The sequence below is a fragment of the Pezoporus wallicus genome, unplaced genomic scaffold, assembly GCF_028554395.1.
Source record: "Pezoporus wallicus isolate ANWC-B61680 ecotype Strahan unplaced genomic scaffold, APGP_CSIRO_Pwel_v1 contig_5935, whole genome shotgun sequence".
Lineage (NCBI taxonomy): Eukaryota > Metazoa > Chordata > Aves > Psittaciformes > Psittacidae > Pezoporus > Pezoporus wallicus.
In genome coordinates, this window is record NW_026637215.1 from 1,586,203 (window position 1) to 1,604,005 (window position 17,803).

The window sequence follows — 17,803 nt, forward strand, 5'->3', positions numbered from 1 at the left end:
CTCTGAGAAGGCAGATTTTACTCAGCACAGATAAAGCTATTTAATTAGCAAAAGCAGCAGTGCACTAAAGCAAGCATTTTGCACTCCTGACCAAGATACAATGCTGTCCTCCCCCTATAGCATCTTAGAAGTCTTACAACCTCAGTGCACGTTTTTCACTCCACAAGCAAGCAGCCTCGTCATTGGAAGCGCTATCATAATTCCAGGTAACCTTTCACAATGTGTTGCTTCACTTTTTGTCGTTTTCAACATAACTTTTTGCCAATTTCCTCTTTTCAATTCTTTGCACCTTTTCCACCTAATTGTAATTACCCTTTGGTGATGTGTTCAGCCAGCTGAGTCTAGAATCCTTTTTCTGTTTCCAAGTCAGACATCCTGTGTTTGTCCTTCCCTTCTTCAGTCACAGTTTCATCATCAAAAAAGCATTTTCACTAGTCTCAACACATTTTTAATGCAGACTGCAATACAACTTTTCTAAAAATGCATAAAGCCACAAACCATCAGCCTATTTCAATTCTATTAAGCCCGTATTCCTGTAGTTTAGAGCATTCACAGTGGGTAGGCTAGCTGAAGAGCCAAAGGTGATAAAATTACATGACACTGCATGAAGACTGCTGTGCGTGACTACTGCATGGTACTACTAAGAGCTGGGTACTAAGAACGCTTACAGTGAAGTCACTAAAAGAATATATTGTTATTCTGAGAATATTTAGCCTTAATCTTTTGGAGAAAGATGGTTTCAGTAACAATGCGTACAGTCTTGCAGCATCCTATAGTGGTTACAAATGGCATCCAATCAAAACAGGTACAGCTCAAAACACAGCAAGTCCTCTCAACATGCTTTCTCAAGACAAGAAGTCTAATAACGTAGTTTTTAACAACCTTTTGTTTCATACTTTTCCTTTCTCAACAGATTACAATTTGCTACTGACAAATCATCATCAAATTCTGAAGGGATTCTAAGGAGAATTTATTTTATTTGAGTCTGAAGTGTACAAAGCAATTTATTATTCCTTTTACCGCTCACTTCAGTCTTGTAACTTTGAAATATACCCACCTAAAATCCATTATTTCCTTGCCAACTTTTCCTTTTCCTTTCTATCAGGGCAAACTTTAGGATGAAACACTGGCAAACCCAGTTAACTAAAACATTGGTAAACAGTTAGCTAAACATGTTACTATAGGTTTCATTAAGCTTCAGAGAAGTTTCTGAGATAAAGAAGGAGAAAAAACCCAAAAAGATTCACTTGGATTCTGTACGTCGGGCAGGGAATGACACCAGATACAATCTATCTAAAATAACATTACAGCACGTGAGAGCTTGTTTAGACAGAGTAAAAATACAGAGGATGGAAAACAAAGCCTTTTCCCCTAAAAGCTTTTTTCTTTTTGATATACATACCCAGTCAAAAAGGTTATCTCCATCTGGGCTGTGTTTTGCTATTTATACTAATATAGCCAAATATTATATGACAGAATTGGAGATAAACACAAAAAACTGTAATTTCTTCCTAGATCATCTTAGCCTACTAGCACACAGAGTCTGGTGCAGCACCGTGTCAGCTGGACATTGCTGAGAACAGATGTGAAACACAACTTGCATGAGACTGCTGCATGCCACACACACACATTACTTACTTCAGCTAGCTCAGCTGCCTGTCCTTGTGCCCAAGCCCCTGCCCAGCATGGGCTTCGTGTTTAAAACATGGACAAAGAACAAATAACACACTGCTCAACGAGCCATGCTTCTACCCTTTAAAAACGCACATTCAGTTGCTCACACCTGATAAGGAGACAGAATACAAAATAAGTTCTGCAGAAACTTGGTTGTTTCACCTGCGTGCCCCAGCACACCCTGCCAGGCAGCAGAGCAGTGCTGCTCACACAGCCCCTGCTCATGCCTGTATGCCTCCCTTGATTATGTTTCTATTTTGACTGCAAAAATGGAGAGCCCTTAATGCAGTTGAAAGCTGTAATGCGTGCTGGGAAGTAGTGCTGATCTAATTACCTGGTTGTAAGAAGCTGTCTAAGCACATACTGTCTTCGTGTCCAATCTGGCTGCCAGCTCCTTTTTGAAGCACTGGAACTCATCAGTCCAAAGGCCACAGTTAGAACTTAGATCATTAGACCACAACATACCCCCTCTTTGGGGGGTTTTCTGGGTTTGTTTTTTACAATTCAGATGAAGCTTCTCGCAAAAAATAGAGAGAAATCAAAGATGTTAATCACTCTTGCTCTATTTCAGAGGTTTTAAGGAATCTATTGCCTCCTTAAAAGGTCACAGTGTTGTACCAAGGGCAAGGTTACTTTTCCTCTGAGTTTCCGGTTGCAAAGGCACAGCAAGTTTTAATTAAAATTAATAAAAGCAACTTAGTATATACCTTTTCTTCCTATATAACAAACACATATTGACAAGATTATTTTCCTGGAGGCAACTGGCCTTTGGTCGGTCTTCTGAGCTTAGGCCTTTCAAAAATCAGTCTCCTTATACCTCTGCAACACAGCTGTACCTTACACCTTGCCTTGCTTTCAAGAACTCTCCCCATCAGCCCCCACACTAGTGCCAAGGGATCCTTCCAGTCCTCTCCCACTGCCCACTCGCTACTAGTTCCACATTTGCCCATGTGCGGCATTTCCCTCCCCATCCTAGAGTATGGCTTTACACCCTGTAGTAGCAGCAGGGTGCTCTGCAATGCCAGGGGGCTGGTAGGAGCACTGTCCTCCTGGACACTGTTATTCCCAGAGGGCTGAGAGCACACACAAAGCAGGAGTCCTCATTTAGGCATTATGAAAAACTAAGCACACCATCCAAACTGGAGAACTTGCAATCCAAAGACTCCGACTGAACACAATAGAAACTGCAGTTACCAGATCAACATGTTACTAACAAATAAGATAAATTAGAATTCTGGTTCAGCTGGACTTGGGAAATGCTCACTAGTTATACACAAGTGAACCATCTCACTGAGCAGGAAAACCGTGATATATTTTCACTGTAGCATGCAAGTTGTTCGGAGTTGCCAACCAAAAAAACACGAAACGACCACACGCACTTTAAATTCAAACTGGTGTCCACCTTCTGGTAGACACACAAAAAACCACCCCAACACCTAAACAAAAGAAGAAACCCATTCTGCTCAATTCTATAAGTGTCTGGATCATAAACCAGCATTTTTCTGCACTATGCCAATAGCATTCATATTAAAAACCTTTATGATGAGCAATGTTTGCCCATAAATGACTCAGTGATTTTACACCAGAAAGTTTGCTCCTCATACAGCATTTGTCCCAGCCTTTTGGAAGTTACCTTTTGAGCCTATCACAAGATGACTAACTACTTAAGGCAGTAAACATTATAAGAAATACATAATTCTCTGGGGAAAAAAGGTACCAATATTTATAACAAGATCTGGGCTTAAAAAATACAAGAATAAAATTTTCCAACTTGAATCTTTTTATAGTTTTATCTTTGCTGCCAACAAGTCGCATATTCAAGCTTTAAAGCACAAGAGAGACTACGAATAATTAATTTTCAATATTGAAACAGCTTTCTAAATATTACACATAAGCTTTTAATAAAGATAGTAATCCAGATACACAGCACTCTGACACCTTGCCATTGACGTATGGTCTCTAATCTCTTGCTAAGCGCTGAACACCAAACAAAATGGTTATTTCCTGAGGAAATCAAATACAGTTGAAAATAAACCTAATCTAGCTGAAAATTTTGGACACTTAATGCAAACCAGTAGCCAGGAAAGGTCAGTTAAAAGAAAAGGTTAAGCAAGCTGCCTAGGTTTTATTTTAGTTCTGTCACTAGCTTCTTGAATGACCTTGAAAAAAGGCTTTTACTTCTTAGTTTCCTCCATTTGTAAAGGTACCAACAAAGATACCTAAAGCTGTAAAACAATCATTGAAGTCTATACACAAAATCATTATTAAACCTAACAAGTGGTTCTTTAGTATTTCCCCTCCCCAACAGATCCATGAAACGCCCAGGAACCAGACCGCTTTCCACTCTGGAACTGGATGTGGCAAGTCAGAAGAGGGTTTCTGGACAACATGAAGGTACTGAAAACGTCTGTTCGGCACACAGTTGCAGATGAGAAGAATGTGACATTAAAATGTGTAAGGAATATACAGAAAATACAATTAGCTTTTCCAATGCCTTCATAGAGATTAACAGCACGCTCCATCCGAGGAGTGTTTGCGTTACAGGTCACCCCTTCTTTATGGCCATATTGTGGAACAACAGAAGGTCTCAAAGATAACAGGTGAAAAGGATCGCTAGTTGTTGCATCAAAGAATCATTTGTTGTATGAAGTATGTAACAGAAAGCATCCCATGAGAACCAGAACCAAAGAAAGCCACTTGCATGGGATTTGTCTCCGACAGCTGACTACAAGCTTCCACCTCTTTTTATCTGTCACTTGCCACTGGTGCATGTATAAAGCTCCCAGCTAGTAGAAAGTCTTTGGTACCAGCTTCTTTTGCAGTCCTGCCTTCAGTAGAAGCCCTTAGAGATCTCTCTCATCTACACAGCTGCAAGTTCCCAAAAAACGTGTAAGAAAATAATTGTCTTTCACAGCTCTAGCACATCTTTAGTGCCACTGGAGAAAGGAGGCTGGTTGAACACAACAACTGCATTTCCTCTCTTTCCTTGAGAGGTCAGAGAATATAATGTGGTAAAAATATACCAATTAGTAGAGATAAGTTAATTTTTCCATTTTTTCCCTGTCCTATGCCATAAAAGTAAAGAAGCCAAGAAATATTTCAAAGCTCGTAATAGGACAAACTTCTTTGGGCAAGAAAATGATGAAAAAAAAAAAAAAGTCATTGAGATCAAGATTAAAAAATGCAAGCAACTGAGCCTCTATCTATATGTAGAATTCCATTATGATACTCCATTAGTGACAATGATTTTGGGTTACTAGATCTCAGACTTGAAGTACAAGTCAACCTCTAATAGGAATAAAAGATTTTCCTTCTGCTGCTAGAGGTAAGAGGCAATATCCTCTGCTGACACAAAACTGTGCCTAATGCTTCCTCTGGCCCTTGCTAAAAAAGGGATACTGATTTCAGTGCGATCCTGACTGAAATTACATTGATTTCTATTGAAACTGCAAAATCCAAAAGCAATGCGCACATTCTCATTTTAAGACAAACACAATGCAGCTCAAAATCCTACGAAAACCAACACCCAGCACATGATAAACCAACTGAAATTGTTCCTCAGGAGGCTCTACAAGATTTATCCAGTACTGGTTTTCTTGTTACTGACAGGCTTGGGTTAGTGCATCACATGACAGCAGTTCTACATACCTCATCTTGCTAAACCATACGTCAGTGCATCATACCAGGCAGGGCAGCTACTGTGGTGCCATCAGACCTTTCCAATACATCTCCTGCCACTCCAATCTTTCAACATTTCTTTCTCAAATGATCATACATATTCCATGTTAGCTCACATAGACAAATTCTATGGTAGCTCAGTGCATGTCAGTATGGAGAGCTGTACCTCCAAAGGAATGAAGCAAACTTTCCTGCATGTGTTATCAGAATACACATACATATGTTTTTCAGAACTCATTTAAAAATCTTTAGTTGCAAAATGATCAGCTTTTTGGAGGGGAAAGAGCCAGTACAAGAACAAACTGTTCTTTCCAGAACTACTACATATCCATGTCACGTACTATGAGAAATAAGGGGGAAAAAAAGAAAACACCCCTTAAAAAAGCAGCAGCACCACGCGTAAGTAACTTGCACGTATTTGTGTCTGCACCTAGTCTCCCACCTGGAATGCTGCTGGCGGCATTCACCATGCAGAGGTTGAACAGCTTTGCTACTGCCGAAAGACTAATGTCGAGTGCCTTTACCAAGAACACAAAACATGCTGCATTTACAGTACACAGGATGGCTTCAAGCAGCACTGAAAAATGCTACCAGAAACAAACTTTATGAACACGTACAGTTCTTAATTTACCCAGCAGATCTGTGTGCTGTAAAGTATTAAATAAACAGCTGTATCTGCAAGGCAGTGAGCAGTGTCCATGGATGCATCTCCGTGACGTAGGCACAGAGGCTGTCTTAAGCCAGCAGATACAACCACCTTCCCCCCCCAAAAAAAAGAAAAAACACACATAAAAAAACAACCACAAAACCAAACATGGGGGGGGGGGGGGGGGGAGGGGGGCAACAAGAAAAAAAAACAAACAAACCATAAAAACCATCCACCCAGATAACATTATCTTAACATTAATACAATATTCCCTATAAAGGCTTACATTTTTGTCTCATGTATTTTATTGAAGTACCACTTCAAAGCAAATTGTATCAAATCAAACTGCACAAGTCCATCTAGACAGGAAGGCTGTAAATCTAAGACAATAAAATCACAAACCCACAATCCATTACTGCATGATGTCAGTGGTATAAAACATACTTGTTTTACTCTATTATTTTGAGGCGCTATTAAGAGCTGCAACTAGCAACAGCAAATAAAAGACGACTCGCATCTTAACGTGAAAACACAGGGTGTAGGGAAGCGAGTGAGGGAGTAGGTACTCGTTCTTCGTGTGCAACACAGCCCCACCAGAGCCGAATGTGATAAACACGACTGAAACAGGTGCAACCTCTTCTGCGGGTAGCAGCCAGGCACAGGAGGAAATGAGCTGACATACAAGTTTCATGGTTTTCTAAACCTCAGTTTTGATGGTGATGGTGGAAGTAAAACACTCCCCACAACACACACACCGACCCAAACCTGCGGTGTTAATTAACCTCACGGCGCTAATTCTCAGGGCTAAGGTGAAACTGAGAGCTGGTCCTCAGTATCCTCAAGGACCTTCACTCAACCACGCATTCCAGACGCTGCAACAGAAGCAGCGGGATCCGCATGAAAACAAGCCCGCTCATCAATATGAATTAACATACGTAACGCTACAACCACACGCAGTTCAACACGGAAATTCGTGCCTAGGACACCTCAAGCCTACCTGCACCTATACATGAGTTGCTTAATTCGCTAGAGCACACAGGCTATGGGGGTTTGGGGCGCGGTGGATGCGTTCTATTTAGCGTTTTGACGGAAAACGTTTTTCGTCCCCAGCCAGGCGCTCCAGCGCTTGCCGGTTTTCGCTCCATCCCCCGGTCGGGAACGCTTGGCCTCAGCCCTCGGCTGCCGCCTCAGCGAGGCCGGGCGGCGGGCACGGACCGTCACCCGCGGAGAAGGGAGCCCTGGGCCGGCGGGGAGAGGGACCGCAATGCGAGGGAGGGGAAGGAGGGCGGAAGGAGGAGGACGCAGCGGGGCATGCAGCGGCGCGGGGGCACCTACCAGTCCGTGTGCGGCTCGTCGATGACCAGGAGCAGCTTGAACTTTCTGCCGGTAACCGAGGAGACGGCGGAGGAGGCATCCACCAGCCCGGCCGAGGCCGCCGTCTGCTTCACGGCGTTGGACAGGGAGCTGAAGAAGCTGCTGCCCGTGGACTGCTGCGGCGGCGGCGGCTGCTGCTGCGGCGCCTGCTGGGGAGGCGCCGGCTGCGGCGGCTGCCGGCGCTCGGCGGCCGGGGAGGCAGAGGCAGGGGCCGAAGATGCCGAGGGAGGCGGCGGGGGCGGCTGCTGCGGCTCCGGCCGCTGCAGGTCGGTCATGTAGCCATTGGGCAGGTTGGCGATGAAGCTGCTGTCCGAGAGCCTGCGCCGCAGAAAGTTCATCATCTGGCCGGGCGAGGGGAAAGCGAGGCCGAGGCGAGGAGCCGCAGGAGCGATCCGCAGCCGGGCTCGGTCGCAGCCCCACTGCCGGCCGCGGCGGGAGGCGCTGCCGTCCCCTCACGGCGCGGGCACCGCCGCCTCACGACTGCCTTTAGGGGGCGGCCGCGAGAGAGCCGGGAGCGGGAGGGCCGAGCCGAGGGCGGGGCTGAGGGGGGTGAGCGCGGCGGCGGCGGGAGCGGTGCGAGGCCTCCATTGAGCCACAGGTGGGCTTGGTGCCGCTCCCCACCGCACCGCTCAGCTCCCCACCGCACCGCTCCGCTCCCCACCCCACCGCACCGCTCCGCTCCCCACCGCACCGCGTGGCTGCACCGAGCGCTCCCCGCACAGCGACGGGCGGCGTTGGCGTGAGGGTGAGAGCGAGAGCAAAAGGCTGTCGTGAAGAGCCCCTCGCGGGGCAGTCGCTCTGCAGGAGCAGAGCAGCGGCCGCCGCCGAGCCCCGGTGACCCGTTCTGGGGTACGCGTCCGGCCCCTTAAGTCTCTTGAAGCGTTTTCCAAGAACAACCAGTACCAAGGGGAAAGCTCACGGGTTTGATGAAGGCAGCGGTGGGTAGCATCAGGCCATCTTACACTGTATCACACAGTATCACAGTATCACAGTATGTTAGAGATTGGAAGGGACCTCGAAAGATCATCTAGTCCAATCCCCCTGCCGGAGCAGGAACACCTAGATAATGTTACACAGGAATGCGTCCAGGCGGGTTTTGAATGTCTCCAGGGAAGGAGACTCCACAACCTCCCTGGGCAGCCTGTTCCAGTGTTCCGTCACCCTCACTGAGAAGAAGTTTCTTCTCAAGTTTAAGTGGAACCTCTTGTGTTCCAGTTTGTACCCATTACCCCTTGTCCTATCATTGTTTGCCACTGAGTAGAGCCTGGCTCCGTCCTCGTGACACTCCCCCTTTATATATTTATAGACACTGATAAGGTCACCCCTCAGTCTCCTCTTCTCCAAACTATAGAGACCCAGCTCCCTCAGTCTTTCCTCATAAGGGAGATGTTCCACTCCCTTAATCATCTTTGTTGCCCTGCGCTGGACTCTCTCCAGCAGCTCCCTGTCCTTCTTGAACTGAGGGGCCCAGAACTGGACACAATACTCCAGATGGGGTCTCACCAGGGCAGAGTAGAGGGGAAGGAGGACCTCTCTCGACCTACTAACCACCGCCCTTCTAATACACCCCAGGATGCCATTGGCCTTCTTAGCCACAAGGGCACAGTGTTGGCTCATGGTCATCCTGTTGTCCACTAGGACCCCCAGGTCCCTCTCCCCTACACTGCTCTCTAACAGGTCATTCCCCAACCTATACTGGAACCTGGGGTTGTTCCTGCCCAGATGCAGGACTCTACACTTTCCCTTGTTATATTTCATCAAGTTACTCCCTGCCCAACTCTCCAGCCTATCCAGGTCTCGCTGGATGGCAGCACAGCCTTCTGGTGTATCAGCCACTCCTCCCAGCTTAGTGTCATCAGCAAACTTGCTGATAGTACACTCAATTCCCTGTCCTGGAGAATGACGGATGCCTTCTCCTATCTTAAAAACTGGATTTTCTTTGAGAGTGATTTAAAGTCTTCTTGCCACGTTTTAACATAAAACATACTGTCCGAGATACACACAGCCACACATCACTCTGCGGTTGCTCTTCCGAGGCCGTGCTGCATGGAGCACTGTACGCAGCAACTTCATGCAGCAATCTCTGTTAACGTTAGAGATTTGAGAAGCTTTTCCTTATGCTAACACTTCCACAGCTTACAGTTCACATGTCCCAGGGTAGAACATGCACAGGATTCTTTAACAAATCCCTGAATTCAGAAACGTTCATGTATGATTTAGCTGGATGATCTTAAGGCCCTTTCCAACCCTAACTGTGATTCTATCATGACAGAAAGCAAAATACCAGAGCAGATGCACTTCAAACACCGCAGGCACCCTGGGGAATGGCTGCTCCGCCAAGCCAAGGGATGGGCCACGCTCAGAATCCGCCTTTTGATCCAGGGCACAGGAAACCAACATGAGCGGAACCTTGCTGGGCTGTGGCTGCAGTGGGAACGTGCCTGCCGCTTCATCAGCCCACGGCCCGTGCCAGCAGGGTTGTGGAACCACGCTTGTACCTGGATACTTGCAAGTCCTGTGGGATCCGGAGAGAATCACTTTCTCTCAGTAGTGTTGAGATACCTGGGGGCTACTTGTATTCCTAAAAAGCTGCCATGTAAGCGCAGTAATGTGAGTTAAATCGTCTACAATGCATGACACAGAAGCAAGTCGCTTGCAGACAGAGGTGGAATGTTGCAGTTCACCATGGCACGGGCTTGTGTATCACTTCCAGTATTACATAGGTAAAGGTGACAGAAATCACGAGACTGAGGGACTGTTTAATTCCTCCTTGCTTGAATAGCTGGATCAACAATCCCCCCTCCCTTCTCCGCTAAAAAGCAGGTGGGCAAAGGAAAAGGGACTGCTTATCCATCTCAAACACAGATTTTTGTACAATGCGAACTGTTTCATCTTCCCTGCGTAGAGATCACCGAAAAACCCTTTTAAGCAGTCTGACACTGCCAGATCATAGATGGTTTGTACATTACTGTTCAGGATTGATTGTATAAAACCGACCCCTCTGGACTGACAGCTTTCTACGCATCCTCAGAGCCTGAAGGTTTTCCTGACTGACAATAAGGTTTTCCTGATGCTCACACTTCTATGGTTTAAAGTTTACATGTTCTTTAATGAATCCCTGACAAGTCAGTCACTCTTGCAGAGCCAAGCTAACCACAGCAGCATGAGCTGTGCCACATCCTGCTCTGCACATCAACACAAGTGTTAGCCAGGCTGAAATCTGCCTGACTTCAGTGCCGGCTGTACTCTCGGATGCAAAGGCAAGAGACACCTAGCAAACAGAAATGACAGGGAGCAATTTGAATGCTGGAAGCCATTACTACAAAACAAAATAAAACCATGATTGAACAGAGTGCTTCGGCTGCTCGTGTTTCAGTGGTACAAGATCTATCCATGTTAACGTGTTTGCGTGGAAATCTTGGTTTCCGATTGATGAAATCCGATTCCTGTCCATAGTACTTTCTTGTATATTCACAGCCCAGCCAAACAATTACTTTCAGATCCTATGGAATGATTTTGTGATCATTGCCAACAGACTCTCCAATTGCTTGCCCTTTATGGTCTCACAAACTGTGAGGTATATCACACACTGTTAGAGTATCGATAGAGTATTACAGGGAACTTGCTAAACTTAATAGCACATAAAACTGTGCATGGAAAAGAGCTACCAGCACTTTTTGTCTAATCTACTCTGCATAATACTTCAACATCTCACAACACATTTGAGATAGTTCAACGTGATTACATCTATTAGGAAGCAAGAATACTGAATCACTAGTATGTTAAACAACAAAGTCAGCATCAAAGCACTGAAGACAATAGCAAATTTAAATCCAGTTTTGTTTCCCAACATTGAAATCAATGAAAAAAAAAAGAAAAAAGGTGGATTACTAGGGATTAATGTGTTGGCAAATGGAGGGGAAGGGAAGACAAAGAAATGCTGAAGCATCCTACCTAGTACACTTCCACTGAGATTCATTAGGCAGCTTCACTGGACTTCTCCCAGAACTCCTGCTGTTACAATGACCCTGAAGCAAAAACATGTCAGTTTTCTATTTCTGGTCTTCCTTGCGTTTGGTTGTCCAAGGTGGCAGAAGTACAGTTAAACCATATGAAGATGTGACAGAAATAGGCACACTGCTTCAGTTACTGCTTTAGAAAGGACACAAAATGAGTTTGAGCCTCCCTTCCCAAATCTAGGCTTTGTGTTTTGATTTATGAGCACCAGCAGAGAACACAAATTAACCAGAAATGGGGGGGGGGGGGGGGGGGGGGGGGGGGGGGGGGGGGGGGAGTGTTGTTCATTACCATGTTGGGAAATTTGACTTCTAATTTACAGCAAGTTCACACCAAACATAACAGGAACTTGGAACGCTAGCTGAAAATGTTTGCAGGGTGCTATGCAAAATTGTTAAGTAAATGTTTTAAGACAAAATAAGGGCTCTTTTATTTATTGACAGCTATTTATTGACATAAATGAATGTTTAGTAAATATGTACATCTGGCCTTAAGTAAGTTCACATTTTCTAAGCATACCAATTCAAAGAGTTCTGTATCAGCAAGAAATACACTGTACTTAACTGACAGTTTTCTAGCATTCACAGGGAGGACCTGATGGCTATATCAGTATGTAAGGATGGTACAAAGCATGCCCTGCTCCCACGCCTCAGGAAGGTGGCTAAGAACCACTCAGCTTCTGTACTCTCTCAACAGTAGCTTCTCCCCTGCCACCAGCTACCCCAGAGGAAGGTGAGCAGGAGCACAGGAGGCAATGCCCTCACCTCCAAAGTGCTCAGTGACTGAACTAACCTACCCTGCCAGCAAAGGGCACATCTCATCTTGTTAGTACTGAAGTCAAGGACCCTGTAGTAGCAGCTCCTTGCATCTGAAACCACACAGCATTCCTGAAAACAAAAGTACGATGTACTGTATTATACATCCTCGGTGCTCAGCAGTCCGTCGAATCCAACATCGAAACCCCACCACATTTTATTTGATAAACCATAATTTATTAGAGACTAGACTCTTACCTTCACAAGCTTTGAACATGGATGAATTCATGCTGCAGAAGAGGGCTTTGTAGTCTCATGAGTAATGCTTGCCAAGATGTAAGAGGGAGTTAAAACACATTCTGTATGTGGCATGAGAACAACCTGGAACAGAAACAGGCTACAATCTGAGTGGTAACTACAGGTCAAATAAATGATTACAGGAGATGAAAGTCTATTGAAATTGTTTGTCTCTGTTCTGAAATCTGAAGTTATAATAGCAGCAACAATTATCTTTCCATTTCCTACTAAAATACATCTGCTTTTTTGATTTTTTTTTTGGTTCACTATGTCCTGTGCTTTAAGGATTTAGTATTTTTTTTTTTATTTTATCTTTAACACAAAGGAACTTCAAGCACTTTTTACCATGTAATTAAGGCTCAGATACTGCTGGCCCTACTCCGGCTGAAGGTTATCTATCTTGTACATATTTCAGAATTCAAGCCACAGAAGTCAAAATAATTAACTTCTAAATACAATTTATAGCAAAAAAAAGCAACCATTACACACATGAACTGACAAATTGAATATATAAAGAGGCACATTTAATAAATGTGATAACATACATATATTAAAGTGCATCTAAAATACTGCTTCCCGGCATTGTATTTCTAGAGGAATGCAGCAATAAATGTGGTATGTCCTGCTGTATTTCTTGAGTTTCCTACTCTTTTGATTTTGGGACCATAGCCTTCATCATACTAGTGATCTCAGAAACAGGTAGCTCATTTCTTTGCATTTCAGCAAGCAGTGTTTCCTCTTACAATATGGAAGATTGTTCTGTGTTACAGAAGAATCAGCAAATGGACTGATACAGAAACCTCACATTTGGTATTTTGCAGATGAGACAAACTGTTTGTACACTGCACATACTATGCAGGGAGGATCCTATCAGCAAAATGTGGACATTTCTCAGTGTGGAGGGGAACTACCACTATGGGAAAGAACAAGTAGCAGATGTTAGGAGTAACAAAAATAAAGACACAGTCACAGTGAATGTTCCACTGGAATGTGAGCAAGGCAGAAGAATAAAGATATTTCTAAAAAGCAGAAAATGAAATAAATTCCTTATAAGCTTTACTTACTATATCACTGCCTACTCACGTGTAATTTAGAAATGGACTTTGATATCTAAAACCAAAAACTAGCAAGGAATACCATACAAAAGCTGTAGGAAAAGCACAGAAGACAAAAATGTTCATACTAAGGACACAGCCAAAGGCTAGAGCTCCACTAGATGCATACATGCATACACTCAGAGAGATGGTGCTCACACAGGAATAGGCTTTTTTGTCCTTTAAAGCCTGAAGATTTTCCCTAATCAGAGAACACCCAGTGCATGTATAGAGGGATAAGGCATTAAATACTACATGGATGTCCTCTGAAGATCAAAATGTCTGCCAGCAAAGTCATACACTAAGTCAATTTAATTGACACGGAAGAGTTTTGGTCTGTTTGAAGGTTTTACTTCTGCAGATTTTTAATTTATGTTATTAAATTTAGAGTGAAGGTATCTTTCCATTCTGACTCATATCCTAATTGACTGAATGCATAAATGTGAGATCAGCTGCCACACAGTTATGGAAAGAAAAATAAACCTAGGAACGGGTTCTAATGGAAAAGAGCAAACCACCGTAAAGCACAAGTGTAGATGCAGCAAACAAAATATGGCACTTCCATCCAATCTGGCCTGCACAATAAGACCGTAATTTTCTTTTTAAATGACTTCTCAAATGATTAAGATGAATGCACATTTACCTAATTAATTGCCTGCTTTAGTTACCACAAATTCATTTTGAATGCCACGCATGTGAAAACCTGATAAGCCATTAATGTGCAATATGCAGGACGCACAAAGAATTGAAAGGATGACAGCACATGAGCTGAACAATACAGTTACGCTTTGGTACTCATTTTTCCCTCAAGTGAATTAAAAGCCAGTACTATGCAGCGCGGGTAGGATTCCAAAATTACCTTTCATCTCACCTTTGTCAATGAACACTGAGCTGGTTTATAAACTAAGCCATAGAAAGTGTCAACTGCAACATAAAGAATTAAAACGCAACAATTTTATAAGCAAACTATACAATGTAAATGTGAAAACATCATTGCACATATGCTTGCGCATACAAGCACATATTTTAGAGATATATATATATATAATCATAGAATAGTAAGGGTTGGAAAGGACCATAAGATCACTCAATTCTAACCCCCCCAGTATAGAAATTGTAGACATTCACTGCAAAATTGCATTCTGTCTTACTACCTTTACTACACCGTGTACAAATCAGTGCAGGCCTCAGAACTAACCCAAGTACAAAGTTTTACATTCTTTCTCAAATTATAACCAGATGTCAACATTTCAGTCCCAAATAATCTCCTAGAAGACACAAGTCACAAATACTGACTACCTCATTGTCTATAAACCAGTAGTAAATGAGTTGGGACTCTAATAGAGGAAATACACTATTAATTCCATGATCAAAATGACAAAAGTTCATATTAAAGCTGTGGTTTGATTTTTGTCCTTCAAATGTATATAACATGCTTTTTAACCCAAAATCTTCTGTCTCAGATACCTTTATATAACAGCACTGAAGACACAATGCTACGTCAACATTTTTAGACATTTTTAAGCAGTTAAGCATTATTAATTCCTGAAAATCATGTTTAAAAGAGAGAGACTGGATGTGTGCCCACAAGTATTACAGAGATGCACCTAACTTTGGTCATTCTCACTGCAATTACATGCAGCAAGCCCCACATTTAAAGCTGTTTGGCCTCTTTTGTGTCACTTCTTGCAATACTGCCAGATACACTATTATAGCCTTCAACGTTCTGTACAGGTTTTGTGACATCTCTGTTCATGGGTCGCTTTAGAAAATTATTCCCATTTTGCTCTTTGTAGCGAGTTTAGTATCAGCCATTTGCTATGCAATGAAAATTCTGCCTAAGAATTTTTAGCCTAGAAAAAGGAATAAAATACAGGGCAAGTGATCTGAAAAATCCAAAGAATAAATTTATTAGAGTGTATCATACTGTGAAAGTTGGCCTTGTTGCCCATTAAAATCATGTGAAATGGACAAACTATTGTTCAATGAACAGCCAAAGAAGATCCTCTTCTCTTTTTACACATGCATAGAGTTTAGACAGACTCTCCTTCACAGAGATTGAAAAGCCTGAATGTCCTTACACGTAACCACAGAGTAAGGCCACGTGAGAAAGGACATTTCTCTTGCATTGAAGTTGACTGTATCTGCCAATAACTTTGTGCTCAATTCTTGATTAAATCTGGCCAATAGAGTGCACAATAAAGGGTAGCCCAATGTATTTGCTGCTCTCAGGTAATGTTCATTTTGAGTTTCACTAGAGAACTTCAGTGCTAGCTGAGGAAATTTAATATTGTAAAAATCATCCTGTAGTAAGTTCTGTATTAAGAGAAGCACTCAGTCATCATCTGTATAATGATCATTTATGCCCTGAAATATTCTTATGGCCTACATAGGATAAAGAGGTTGGAAAAGACCTTTAAGATCATCAAGTCCAACTGTTAGCCCAAAACTGCCAAATCCATCACTAAACCAAGTCACTATCAGTATAAATATATAACCATCTGAAGAAGTGCAGCTGCTTTAGTTCCTCACTAGGGAGGAGAAACTATTTCAGAGGTTCCTAATGTCACAAGGCAATTGAGAAAGGCCTCTGTTCCAGCCCACGCTTCGTGAACTCATAAAGACTAAGCAATATTGCAGCACAACCTTAAGCACATCTTCTCTACTCTTGGATGTAGAGCCCACTATTAATCAGCTGGACATAAAACACACGTCTGAATGTTTTCCAAGAGCACATCTTTATAATGTTCCTAGTTAAAAATATTGGAAAACAGCTATGCAAAATAAGGATACCAGGCTACCCACTGTATTTTCATATTGTCAGGAAGAATAGTGCATCACAATGACATGTTTATATGATGTGAATTGAGCTCAAAGTAATGGCTGTTAGCGTGCTGTAACTACTCTTAAATTAAAAAGTTGATGTGAGTTTTATCTGTTTCATTAAGTGCTATACTCCTTTCAGAGACCACAAATGAATAGAAGCTGAAAGAAATCGCTTTCCCAATGTGTCTTTAAAATCAACAGGTCTAAAAGATGAAGATGCAAGACGGCCAACAGGTTTAGGTCTCTATCAGTATTTCTAGATAAGGAATTGGCTGGATGGTCGCACTCAGAGAGCTGTGGTCCCTAGTCTCATGAGACACACACACTCCCCCCCCACACACACACACAGTCGTGCATGAGCTCCGGAGACCCAAAATAAGAAGGACAAGGACCTGTTGGAGTGAGTCCAGAGGAGGCCACGGAGATGTTCCAAGGGCTGGAGCAGCTCTGCTCTGGAGCCAGGCTGAGAGAGCTGGGCTGGGTCAGCCTGGAGAAGAGAAGGCTCCTGAAGGGGAGACCTGAGAGCAGCTCCAGTGTCTGAAGGGGTCCAGGAAACCTGGAGAGGGGCTTTGGACAAGGGCCTGTAGGGACAGGCCAAGGGGAATGGCTTTAACCTGCCAGAGGGGAGACTGAGATGAGCTCTTAGGCAGAAGCTCTTCCCTGTGAGGGTGCTGAGGCGCTGGCACAGGGTGCCCAGAGAAGCTGTGGCTGCCCCATCCCTGGCAGTGTTCAAGGCCAGGTTGGACACAGGGGCTTGGAGCAAGCTGCTCTAGTGGAAGGGGTCCCTGCCCATGGCAGGGGTTGGAACTGGATGAGCTTTAAGGGCCCTTCCAACCCAAACCATCCGGTGATTCTATGATTTGAATGGCCTAGCAAAACAGGAAGACTTTCCAACTTCTAATACATTATAGATATTTCATCATGTAGTTGCAGTACACTCATCCCGTATTTTAAGTCACTCTAAGGGTAATTGTGCTTTAAGCATTTAATTTATTGGAATAATTTTCAGGTTTAGAGGTTGTTTCTTTTTCTTCTATAGAACTGAAATACAGCAAGAGAATCTGTGATGTTCCACACTCAAATGCTACAAGGTTTTTTTAGGAGTTCTGTAATAACCCTCTTTCCCATCCTTTACAAGAGTGCTCTGCTAAAGTATTCCTCTTTTCAGTGTGAAAGAAAACTAATATAAGGTACATAAACTAAATTAAGTTACTCCTGCTTACACAATATTTCTTTACTTAAGGATTAATATTTGAGCTTTTTAAAAGTAATATAATAGCTTATGGAACTCCCCAAACCATATACCTCTAGAAGTTACGCAATCAGCCATTGACCTTTGCTTGGTTGTAGTTCCTTCTAAGCTGTTCACTTGAATTTGAACGTAAGTCATTTTGCAATGGTCTGGGATGAAAAACCCAACCCCTTCACAGGATAACTAGTCT

At 43.3% G+C, this 17,803-nt stretch overlaps 1 protein-coding gene across 1 annotated transcript in view; it reads right to left on the minus strand.

Annotated features, from left to right (window-relative positions):
• SYN2 (synapsin II) overlaps nt 1-7,763 on the minus strand; it is a 171,797-nt gene extending 164,034 nt beyond the window's left edge. Inside the window, exon 1 of the mRNA XM_057404209.1 lies at nt 7,334-7,763. Coding sequence (XP_057260192.1) covers nt 7,334-7,713 — 380 coding nt within the window. The 5' untranslated portion in view covers nt 7,714-7,763. The remainder of the gene's footprint in view (nt 1-7,333) is intronic.
• Between the last annotated feature and the right edge of the window lie 10,040 nt (nt 7,764-17,803).